The sequence below is a fragment of the Schistocerca serialis genome, chromosome 4 (assembly GCF_023864345.2).
Source record: "Schistocerca serialis cubense isolate TAMUIC-IGC-003099 chromosome 4, iqSchSeri2.2, whole genome shotgun sequence".
NCBI lineage: Eukaryota > Metazoa > Arthropoda > Insecta > Orthoptera > Acrididae > Schistocerca > Schistocerca serialis.
In genome coordinates this window covers 594,936,903-594,950,265 of record NC_064641.1, presented here as the reverse complement: position 1 = coordinate 594,950,265, position 13,363 = coordinate 594,936,903, and the positions used below count along the sequence as shown (strand labels likewise).

The 13,363-nt window shown below is 37.0% G+C and overlaps 1 protein-coding gene across 1 annotated transcript in view; it reads right to left on the bottom strand.

Annotated features, from left to right (window-relative positions):
- Positions 1 to 1,439: 1,439 nt before the first annotated feature.
- LOC126475351 (SNF-related serine/threonine-protein kinase) overlaps positions 1,440 to 13,363 on the bottom strand; it is a 307,760-nt gene continuing 295,836 nt past the window's right edge. The window contains exon 9 of the mRNA XM_050103164.1: positions 1,440 to 1,717. Coding sequence (XP_049959121.1) covers positions 1,713 to 1,717 — 5 coding nt within the window. The 3' untranslated portion in view covers positions 1,440 to 1,712. The remainder of the gene's footprint in view (positions 1,718 to 13,363) is intronic.

The window sequence follows — 13,363 nt, the reverse complement described above, 5'->3', positions numbered from 1 at the left end:
AGATTGAAGACCACAGCGTAAGGCTTCAAAGTGTAAACAATTCCCTTTGTGTTTTGTAGGAATTCTTGAAGCAGCTTCAAACCTGCTGCTAACCATTTGCTTTTGCTAATGTGGAAACAGTATCATTCTACCCATCTTTGCACCACTTTTCAACTTCTGTTTAGCTACAGCAGTTTAATAGCCTTTTTGTCTCAGACAACTTACTTGTATTACATTATTTATAATGACAAATTAAACTGTTATGTTGACCTAAGAGGACAGAGAACTGTTATAGATGTACAAAATACAAATAGACACTAAATATCATTTTTGTGGAACTATGAGGTTCTTCTAGGCTGGAGCAAAAACAGGAACACAAAAGAAAGAGTGGACAGATAAAGAAGGCAAACTATGTCAGCCAACATCCTGCTGGAGAGAAATGGAGAGAGAGAGAGAGAGAGAGAGAGAGAGAGAGAGAGAACATTTGCAAGATAGCAAGACAGTGATCCTTGACCACTGCATCTGTTCATCAGATTTCTTCACCTGTCGCACTTCCCTCCATCAAAGCCATTACAAACATTTTCCTTTCTGGCCATAAACCACCTTTAATTTTGAATGTTATTCTTTCTAATAACATTTTCAGTTTAAGATTTCTTTCAGTTTAAGTAGTTTACTGTTAGTTTCCTTCCTGATCAGCAACTATTGCTCTGTAAAAAAGACTATCACATTTTACTTATTAGTTCACATTACAACGTATGTTTTATTTTCAGTACATAAATATTCACAATAAAGACTAATTAAATGCAAGATACAAGTCCCTATCCACTAATTTCTCACACAAAAACAATCAGAACATGTTGACAAATAGATATTAAATCTTGAGATTTAGGAACTTGCTGTGCACTTCCTTTATCTAGTAAGAATAAAAGGCAATTCAAGTAAGAATAACATATTCAGAGGAAAGAGGAAGGAAAATAGTCACTGAAAATTCTGGATAACAAGAGCCATAATACCCAGGATGAGAGTCCTCTCTTATCTCTATTATAGCTGCTATAAACTTCTTCGATTTTTTAAAAATTTTTGTTGAGTCAAATCATTGTAAATATTTGTAAAGTTAATAAATAGTGAAAAACTGAAAAGAGACATCAGTATTTACATCACCTGACAGAAACTCAAAGTTAACTCCATAAACTGCTACTTCATATTTCTAATAATGTGGAAGTTTTACATTACATGCTAATAATACTATTAAATAAATACTATTAAATATTGTTCTCATTCTAGTTTTGGAAAAAAACTCACTACTGATAATAGCACTGTAAATATTTGTCTCACATTAATTCATGAAATTTTTCAAATAATGCTGGAAAATGACAACAATAATTTTAGCAATAATATCTGATATATTTCAATTAAAAAAATTCTATTGTAATGAACAATATTTTATTATTGCACATGAAATCAATAACAGCATAAAAAACACATTATAAGTAATTAACAATTTACTTAAAAGGTCAACTGTATTGTTACATCTAGTTTCATTCTGAGTTAACATTAAAACTATATGTGATTCTTCTTATGTTTCATTTTACACGTTTGAACAATCTTCGTTTCACACCCTAAGATTGAACCTAACATTCCTCATTCACTCTGCCACTACAACAATATCACAGGTTCCACTGGAATTATGGGTGAGCAGCAACAGAACTGTATAACATAGATACCACCACACGTCAATCTACAATGAAAGAAAAACATTCATAATTTATGAAATTTCAAAAAACCAAAACATTTATTATTGCCACAGAATACAAAATAGAAATGTATTTTGAGAAATGTTCCACACACAATTTAAAGAATCACATATAAAAATCAAACTAAGAATGACACAAACAGAAAGTTTTCTTAGTTCAGAGACCCTTCAGTGCTTTTGGTACACAGTAAAAATGGACAGGGTAAGGCAGTTCTGTCTTCTTTCTACTTGACTTGTTCCTTATTTACCAGTGGTGAACTCACACCTCTAGTCATTGTCTCCTATGTAATTTACTCTTCCACAAAAAGCCTCTGTTTGAATAAAAACACCTCTTCCACACTAAGAAGCTATTATGGATGTTTTACATGTGGCAATATTTAGTAAGCACTTCAGTGGAACAAACATTTCATTGTTGTTCGTCACCAACAGATACAAGGAACTAACCTGCAGTGACTGTCTATATTTTTAAGAGGCTTACATTGTATCATGAATTAGGCTGTAGGATGCACATTTCAGCTGATTAGTTTCTTATGAAGTTCGCCTAATTGTATACCAGTACCTTCCAAATCTGTACAACAATGTGCATCATATATCAGAGCTATCCTGAAACAGCTCTTCCTCTTATATCAAGCAGTGGTGTAGATCACTCCAAGTTAATGGATGGGATAGCACTTGCTCTTAAAAGAGCAATCTGGATACATGCAATTACTCTGCAGAAAACCTTGCAGCAACAACTTTCACAGAAGTAAAGTTCCTCAATGAATGAACACTAGTCAATAAATGGTACTTGGTAAATAAACACACAGTTAATTTCTGACATGCCATGTTACACTGCTGAACAAGAGCACTACGACAAAACACATAACAACAAGTGTATCCACCTCTGGCACATTAAAAAGGTGCTGATAGGGTTTTACACACAATTTGCTTGTGTCTGGAGATCAGTAATATCTGTTCTGCGCTCTGAGTTTCCTCTTGAATAAGCCACAGATGTGTCCCAAGGGTTGATATCTGAGAAATTTGAAAGGTCAGCAAACAATTAGAATTCATCATTAAGCCAAAGACACACTGTTCTGTGGCATCGGCAATAACTGCAGAAAAAATGTGCTCTATCTAAAATGTTCTTGTGCCGACTGCAATCATAACTGATCATCCCACTGGTTCAATAAGGACACACACTACTGTGGAACTAGTTTTTTCACTGTGTGCAGTGAATGGTGTGCTCTGGTATGTCTGTGCCTTTACCAGCATTGTACCTGACCATCAGCTAACCCACAGATTGTCACCTGTCCTGCTTTACGATCTGGGCAAACCTCCAGCATCCATAAACTTGCTGCATAACATGCAATTTATCCTTCAGCAATATTCTAAAAAGGACAGATTGTTGATGAAGGTTTCTCGGGTCTCCAGCCAGGTAGTAGCGTTGACATCTCGTGACGTTTCAGGAAGTGTCATACTTCCCATCTTCTCCAAGAAACCTGCATCAACAGTTTATACTGGGAAAGCCTACAGTCACATATGGGGTAGATTGTTATTCATCTTAAAGATGACACATTGAGTTGCAGACTGTAACAGCGAAAAGAGTCGTCACATTGAGATTTGGCCAAAGCCTTCTTCAGAAAAGAAAACACTCACACAAGCAGGAACACTTCACACACATGTACACGTCCACTATCTCTAGCCACTGTGGAAAAAATGTAGGTTTCATGCTGAACGAATTAATTTTCTTTTGCCAAAAGCTTAATGTGTAACAGTTCTTTTGTTATGGCTGTTTGCAACTCAATGTGTCATCTTTATGGTGAGTAGCAATAAGCCATTTCATAACATCATTGATTTTCCAACCTGGACCTTCCATTCTTTAATTTTGCTTTCAGAATCATTTATTTCATTTGTTGTAATTGTTGCCTCCTATTTATATATCTGTATCCCACAAGGAAACTTGAAAAAAATGAGTCATTATTATGCCACATAGCAGAAATAAAAGCAAATGATAGTCTATGGAGATTTTAATATTAATTTTCTGAAAGATTCAAATAAAAGAAATGATCTGGAAATGATAATTATCTACTCAGTCCTTATGCCATATCCAAATTTTATTTTCTAACTCTGCAAATATATGATTGTGTATTTAATCACAACAATACATCAATATATTTTTTTCTATGTAGCACTGGGACTACAATCAGCAATGACCTGTACTTTCACATTCCAGTGGCATTGATTTCATAATTTTTGGATGTTAATTACTGATTTTTAAAATTAAGTATTTGGAGTTCTGTCGAAGGAATGGCTTTCTTGTTGGAAACTCTTGGTTCAGGAAAAGAGAGCCACAAGATTACCTGGTACAGTCAAGACTTGAAGAGAATGTCGATAGTTGACTACTTCCTGTACAATAGTGAGATGAATAGGAACATCACTGACATTAAGGTAATACCATCAGAGTCCTTGGATAGCGACCACTGTTTGCTGGTAATGAACCTGAGAGGGACTAAGGATAATAAAGGGACAGAAAACCAGGAGAGATGTATGAGGGTATGGAAGTTGAAGGAGGAAGAAAGCAGGCTACAGTACCAACAAGTAGTAAAGGAAAGCATCCCAAAGGATGAACCAAGAATGGTAGAAGAGGAATGGGGTAGATTCAAGGAAACATTAGTAAGTGCGGCAGAAGCAATATGTGGGAGGACAAGCAACAAAAGGAGATGGAAAGAAACACTCTGGTGGAATGATAAAACAAAGGATATAGTACAGAAGAAGAATAGAGGCTTTAGGGAATGGTTCCAGAAGAGAACAATAGAGACAAGAGAAGAGTATTAGGCAAGAAAGAAAGAAGCAAAAAGAGTGGTGGTGGAGGAAAGAAGAAAGTGGATGGAACAGTGGACCAGAATGATGGAGGAGGATAGTGAAGGTTCAGAAAAGGTGTTACATGGGATGATTAAAAGTAAGAGGAAGAACAGTACAACAGATTATGTTTGAATGATGAACAAAAGTGGACAAGATGTAGAGTATAAGGAGGAACACCAGAATATGTGGAAGGAGTATTTTGAAGAACTCCTGAACCCAAATGGAGACCTGGACGAGGACAAACAGCAAATAGAAAAAGATCTTACATGGGGAGAAGTGGAAGAGGCATTGGGCAAGATGAAGGGAGGGAAGTCACCAGGTCTGGACAAGCTAAGTGTAGAGATGGTGAGAGCAGCAGGAGAGATGGTGATACAATGGCTATATCAAGTAATGCAAATTGTGTGGAGACAGCAGATAATCCCAGAGGACTGGAAGAAGGGAATAATTGTCCCGATCTTTTAGAAGGGAAATAGAAAAGAGTGCAACAACTATCAGGGTATTACAATGATGAGTCATTGTGCAAAGATTTTTGAGGAAATTTTGGAAGTATGAATTCAGGCAAAATTAGAAGGAAGAATGAGAGAAGAGCAACATGGCTTCAGAACAGGAAGGTCCATGGTGGATCTAATTTTTGCTGTAAGACAACTGCAGGAACAGCACTATGGATACGGAATAGATCTACTAATGACCTTTCTGGACACTGAAAAAATGTATGATAGTGTACATAGAAGCAAACTTTGGAAAGCCCTGGAGAACAGAGGAGTAGCAAAACAGATTATTTGGAGGATATGGGTAATGTACCATGGAAGTGCGAGCTGTGTGAAAGTGGGAGGAGAGAGATCAGCTTGGATTGAACAGAAGAATGGCTTGAGGCAGGGAAGTGCACTTTCACTATTACTCTTCACTGTAGTGATGGATGATATAATGAGTACAGTAGCACAAGTAATTGGTGAAAGGAAGATGAAAGCTATGCTGTTTGCAGATGATCTGATGATTTGGGGGAATAAGGAGGAGGAAGTATAAGAGCAGTTGGATGTATGGGAACAAACACTACAAGAATATGGTATGAAATTTAGTATAAGTAAGAGTGAGATGATTATCACAACAAGAAAGAAGGAGAGAGTAACAACTGGAATAACAATTGGTGGGGAATGATTGAGGAGAGTGGAGAGTTTCAAGTACCTAGGAAACCTTATACAGGAAGATGGAAAAAAACGGCAAAGAAATAAATGAGTAAGGGGGAAAAGCAGAAGCATTTTGGAAGAGTGTCAGAAGCATTATATGGAGCAAGGATGTACCCCAAATCAGTCATACTCTTTTGCGATCCTGACATTTGCATCAGTAACCTAAGTTACGAAAGAAAGAAAGCAAAGTACAAGCTAGTGAGATGAAATTCTTGAGAAACACTATTGGAGTGACAAAGATAGACAGGTTAAGAAATGAGAGGATCAGAGAGTTAATGAAGGTGGAAGCATTACAGGAGGAGAGAGAGATATCAAGGCTAAGATGGTATGGACATGTGAAGAGAATGGAGGAGAAGGAGCTACCCAGGAGGTTACATGAGATGATACTGGAAGGAACGAGATCAAGAGGAAGACCAAGAGACAGATGGCTGAAAGGAGTAGAGGAATGCGTTCAGAAGAAAGGAGAAGACTGGATTGAGGTGAAGATGGAGAGATGGTGGCAAGACAGAAGACATTGGAGAGGCCTATGTTCCATACAGACCCAGCCAGAGGCTGGAAACTGTCCAAGATGGTGATGATGATGATGATGATGATGACGAAGTATTTTAACCTTATTTCATCCCAGAACAAGGCACTGACCATCAATATAAGCTTCTCATTCATAAAATCTAAGTTCAGGACTAATGAGCTCCTGTTGTTAACTTTTTCACCAGAATTACACACGAAAGCAATGTTTATCTAGTAGTGAATGGCCCCTCGAACCATGATGCACAAACAGCTTTACTAAGTAACTTACCTGATTATACTGAAGTGGCATTTTGGGAAACAGTTACAGCAAGTAATGTGTATACAACAGTAAGTTTCAAGGCAGCCTTGCGGGAAGCTGTGTATAATGTGAAAAGTATCACTTACAAATTTTACATATTTGTAGATGGATTTCTGTCAATCTTTAACAGCAGCTCTCCCAAGATAACAATAAAGTGTGGCACTAATAAGACATCAAAAAAGGCTTGGATTACTAAAAAGATCAAAATACCATGTGCAATGAACAGGAAATTCTATGAACTGGTTAAGACAAACAAAGAAGTAGAACTGATTTTATATTACAAGAAATATTATGCTGCCTTAAGGAAAGTGAGTAGGAAAAAAAAAAAAATGTAATTGCCGCACAGCCTGAAATACATTCACTTTAAGGGCAGAAATTGTTAGTATTATTCACAGTTACGTATAAAAATACATGTAATATACTATCTTTCAGAACTAATAGCTCTTTTGTCTGGGAGGACAGAGGGGAAGAATGGAGAAGGTTAAAAAGGAAAGGCAGGTCACTGAGATACCCTGATGAGGAGGAGAGGATCCACCCCTGCCCGGAACTAACTATTAGTTCCATAAGGTAGGATACTATATGTACTTTCATAAGCACATATTGGCAGTACTGACATCTCTCCTGAAGGAAAGTACTAGCTAGAAACTGTCTCATAATTTTATAGTACTCTTCAAAAACAAATTCCTTCTAATATAACAAAACATGGTACTGTCAGATCAATTTACAAGAAAAGTGGAAGCCAGATATGAATATGAGTGTTATTGCAGAGTCCTGGCAACAATTTTTTTGTCCCAAGAATGGTAACCAAATAAAAAGTTCTGAAATACACAAGTGGAAGGTTAGTTTATACGTAAACATTACACACTGCCATAGATATAGCATGAGAAAAAAGCTGAAACAAATTTTGTCATTTCAAACATATTTTACTGTCAATTTCAACAGTACACAATAGTACAGATGAGGACTACAGACCTGTGACATCTCAGAGTCCCTTGAAATATGCTCTCAATGAATCCACCATACATTGCCAATGCTATGGAAGATGCCAAATACCTGTGGCCTCGCTATGAGCAAATCATTGTATCTTGCACATCAATGCTGTGACAATGTCTTCATGTGTTCAAAAGCATGTTCCACACAACCCACGGAGCAAACGTTTGGTACAGTAGAGCAGCATTTCCTATCACTTCCACAAGCTCCTCATAGCATTGTCGCGCATTCCTGGGGAGACTCCTGATCCCATGGAATGCGCATAGTTAGTGATGTATTGTGTACTGTTGCAAATGACAGTAAAACATGTTTGCAACACCAATTTTTTTTAAATTTTTTTCATGCTATATCTTTATGGTGGTGTGTGTGTTTGCCCATCTTCCTACACATAATGTTTACATATGAACTAACCATGCATTTGCATATTTCAGAATTTTTTAACTTGTTATTATTTCAAGACAAAGAATAGTTGCCAAGACATTTGCTGCAATGATCCTCGTAATTACAGACCAGTCTTACCACTGACCTTCTTCTCGAAGATACTGGAGAAGATGGTGGGTACAAAAATCTTAATCCACCTCTTTCTAAATAAGATACTTAGTCTCTGTTTCAAAAGTGTCCTTTCACAGTACATTCTATTTCTCAACTCTGAAATCAGATCACTAAGAGAATCTCAAAAATTATGGTAGCACAGATCTTGCTGGTAACTGGTTTTCACCCTATCAAATTGAAGTTTCTCATAGCTTTACCTGTGCGTAAAACATTTTCAGTTAACTTGCAGTGCCTTTGACATGGCAAGTAAATCAAGAATGTTTTACAGGTGGTTTTCATCCTGTCCAAATGTGAAGATGCTAAGTGTTGCATTAAGAAACACAGTGAGTGTAGACACTGAAATAGGAATAATCACTATGGGAATACCACATGGCTAGATATTGGGTACCCTATTATTCTTGTTGTATGTAATGATCTGCCATCATGTATCTAACAAGCAACAATAATTCTCTTTGTTAATGATGGAGGAATTTGAGTATTCAAGAAAGGAAATAACATTTTCTTGAAGATTAATAACTGGTGTTCCACAAACAGAGTGTCACTAAATTTAGATAAAATAAGCTACATGCAATTCAGTATTGCATTAGGATTGACTACACCATAAGAAATACAGTATAGCGGCAAAACAATAAATGAAACAGAATATTCTAAATTCTTAAGTGTTTCTATTGATAATAACCTGAGCAAGAAGCCACATGTTACAACCTTCAATGTCTGAGCTCTTCTACTTTTGCATTATGAGTAACATCAGATTTTGGAGAAGAAAATGTCAAAAGATGACTTACTTTTCCTATTTCCATTCACTAATGACTTATGGCACCATATTCTGTGATAACTATTCACTGAGTAAGTGTGTCTTTGTTGCACAGAACTGTGTAGTAAAGATAATATGTGTTGTCCACTACAGTGCCTCTTGTAAACAGTTCTCAATACACCATCTATCAGAGTTTGGAGACAATAGTAACATTCACAAACATAATATTAGAGGACAAATGACTCACTTTATCCATCACTCAGCCTTAGTGTGGCACAAAATGAAGTGAGGTATTCATTTACAAAAGTCTTTCACCAACTACCCAGTGACAAGAAGAACTTAATAGATAACAAATTTAGTTTCAAGCACAAACTGAAAACATATTTGCTTGACAGCTCCTATTTTGAGAATAATTTCTGAATATACGATAATATGGTGTGTGCGTGGGTTTTGAGTGTATCACCATATTTTCACTGTGTGTACTGCAATTGTAGACCTATCTCATTTCCTATTACACAGAGAGTCACAATTGTGATCCGTGGAACATGCAAATAACTAACTTCGTAAGTCTGGGTGAACTTAAAGGAGAAAATTACATTTTAACATTAGCTCAGATAGCGACAATAATAAAAGTTGTAATTCTACTTAGTGCCACTTTTCTGATGTGTATTTGTGTTAATATGTGTATTTGTGTTAATATTGTTTGAGGTGGTGCACTGCAGGTGCTGATAAGCGTTTTGTCAACAGTTATGACACTCAGCTTCCAGCCACTGCATGCTGCAAGGAAGATGTTGAATATCAGTCCTCTTAGAATAAGGATGTCAAAAAGTTCCTTGCCTTTTATTGAAGTAGAGATGCAAAGTAAACTCAGTTTCTTTCACAGTGAAACATTGTCTTGTGCACTGTTCTTTTCAAAGTAACAGCTTTCTTACTAATTTACTCAGTTAAATGTAGTTGGCATAAGTGTGCAAAGCTTTGAGCAGTATAGCGATAGTTTACTGCTAATACACTAGACAGATTAAGTTTCTGTGTTTTTGTTTCATATTAAGGTATAACTCAGTTTGTTCCACATTCCTGAAAGTTCTCCTTGATGGGATCTATGGAAAATGATGAATTAATTAATGACTGATGACTGTTCTGAAAGTTGTTTAATACATCATTTCAAGTACTTAAATAAAGACAATGACTGAAAAAAATAAGCACTGTGTTGTGTGTCTTTGGAACAACTACTTATTGGCAGAAATTAAAAAAGTTACAATAAAGGAGGAAAATGAATATAGTTTAAACGTAAAATCTCTCTCTGAAATAGGTGAAAAGTCTACCGACCTTTTCAAACAGGAAAAATATACAGTAAATATTGAAACAAAACAAAAATAGTAACATTTCAGAATAAAAAATAAGTGGATCCCATAGCATTTCCCAGAAGGCCTAATTATCTAATTAGTAAGAAATCTAATGCCCATGCCCTTTTTTAAAAAAATTTGCATGAGTCAATAAATCCATATCAAACATGATCAGAGAATTTATTTTTTTGCAAAACATTAATCCACATGATTCATTCCACCATACTGAAAAGACATTAACAAATTTGTTGAACTACTGATCAAATTTATGGTAAATCACATGTGCTGTACATTACAGTTGACTAACTCCTGTTTATACTGACAGTGCCAACAATCATGAATTACCCACTACAGAACATTTTCCAGTGTCATCTGCTGGCCAGATATCAAACATAAGCCATCAGTCATTTTCAATGTTGTTGTTGTTGTTGTTGTTGTTGTGGTCTTCAGTCCAGAGACTGGTTTGATGCAGCTCTCCATGCTACTCTATCCTGTATGAGCTTCTTCATCTCCCAGCACCTACTGCAACCTACATACATCTGAATCTGCTTAGTGTAGTCATCTCTTAGTCTCCCTCTACTATTTTTACCCTCTACCCTTCCCTCCAATACTAAATTGGTGATCCCTTGATGTCTCAGAACATGTGTTGTAACTAATGGAGGGGGAATATGCACTACAGTGTAAAGGATTGGACTGAATGGGGTACTTGGAACAGAGGAAGTGGTCATCTGCAGAGAGGAGGGGTGAGTTTAGACCATGGCAGGGGAGGGGGGAGGGAAGGGGGGGGCGGGGCTGGGACAAAGTTGGAGGTGGGTGTCGTGCATAGGGTACTTGGAACAGAGGAAGTGGTCATCTGCAGAGAGGAGGGGTGAGTTTAGACCATGGCAGGGGAGCGGGGAGGGAAGGGGGGGGGGGGCTGGGACAAAGTTGGAGGTGGGTGTCATGCATAGTGGAGACTGAGGTCTTGCAATGTAGAAGCATGTGTTGTAAGCATAACTTCCATGTATATAATTCAGATAAAGGGATATTGCTGGAAAGATTGGGGAGGGGAGGGGAGGGTCTAGATGTCATGGTTTGTGAAGTGGTCATTGGAGCTAAATATATTGTGCTTAGCAGTGTGTTTTGCCATCGGGTAGTCAACTCTGTTCTTGGCCACAGTTTGGCAAAGACCATTCATTCATGTGGACAACTGTTTGGTGATCATGCCCACATAAAAGACCACAGAAGTTACTGCAGAGCTGGTATACAATATTACTGCTTTCATGGTTGGCCCTGCCTCTGAGACGAGAGTATATGCCACTGATGGGACTGGAACAGTATATGTTTGGTGGGTTTATAGGATAAGTCTTGCACCAGAGTTTTCCACTGGAGTAGAATGTTCCATTTTTGTTGGCATTATAAGTTGTCAAAGCCCTGCCAGAGGGTATTGTTAAGTTAATCTAAGGCAGGGTGGTATTGTTTAACGAGAGGAGTGCTTCTTTGTAGCTGGTTCATAAGGGTGATCAGACAATTGGGGGCATATATGGACATGGCACGGGAAATCTGTTTGTATACTAGGTATGAATTCTATGCCTGTTTGTGAAGGCCTTAGTAACACCTTAAGCATAATGGGCAAGGGATTGTTCATCACCACAGATGCACCATTTACAGTGGGATGCAGATGGGATAGGAAGAGGGGAGGAGACCATATGGGAGAGACTTTTCAATACATGATATTATTAAAGTAATGTATATCCATGTTGTTGTTGATACTGAAAGACATTTTCTTTGAGTGCGTGTAAGTTGCTACCATTGAGAATAAAAGTGTCAAGTAGCAGAGATGCTTCTCATGTGCTGTAAACTACAAATAGCTAATTTCTTATAGTGTCCTTAAGAAAGCTAGTATCAATTCTACATGAAGGTAAGCTATGGAGGAAAGCTTCAAAACAGTATGTCAGATGTGTGTATGGAATCCTGACTGAAGTCTACTGAACAAAGGTAGATGGAAAAGCATTATTTCCAGCTCTTTGACAAAAATATGATGCTGACCTTGAACAAGTGGCATCATCCACATTTCTACTGTTGTTCACTCAGAGAGATACAATCAGTTAGACACATGGAAAACAGTATGATGATAAATATTGATTTTGTTTAGTAAACTGAAGGGGTGTAGTATAGTATTCAGTGACAAGTTTTGTACATACAAAAGACAATATGTAGATTTTGCCTTAAATACTAACACCATAAAGATATTGAAAAGAGTCAACTTTGCATAGAATTCTGATAGAAAGAGATTACTTATTAGTGAAATATTGTTTCATGGATCATCATATTGCAGTGGAGAACTATTTTCTTATAAACAATCAGTTTATCTATGACTTATAGCAGTACAAACAAATGCCGAGAGGAATGTTTTTCATGGTTGTAAATGTGAAAGTTTAACATGTTTTGAATAACATTTATCATTCAAAAGAAAGAGTTATTTTATAGTTCTTGTGTGGTTTTTTAGTAATTCATGATGGTGTTTAGAAAGTCATGCTAATATCTGTTTTTAGCCTCTTTAATACAATCTGTGCACAGCTGCATATTTACCCGAACTGCAAAATAGAATTTATCACTCAATAAAAAGTCTGTTTTAGGGTGTAAAAACAACAAAGGCCAAAGGCCATATGCACCCATGTCAGAAACATAGAACACTAATATGGAAAAGAAGTTAAAAATGATTACCCATTAAGCCCAATCAATGCGAGAAGAGAACTAATAACTAGGTCTTCCTCTTGGAGAAAGCTCCACAAAATACACTGTAGAGACAAAGGAGGTTCGGAACTAAAAATAAAATATCCTTAAACATATTGCTACAATGGATAAAAAGTAAAACTCAGATGACAGCCAGTGTGTTGTTTGCTAAAATGGCCGATAACTCAAGATGACAAACATACATCAGAGCACAAGTGGTTAACAATGGACATTTAGCCAGGAAATGGCAAACCGACAAAGGTTGATGGCAATGAGGACAAGGCGTTAGGGGATTATAACTTAAGAAAACGACATTGCCCAATATGCAACCTACCAAAAATGATCTCCTTGCAGCGAGAGGGCGAAGAGCTGGTCAGCCAAGTCACTGGGAGAGGTTTAATAATCTGGAGCTTATATTCCCATGAA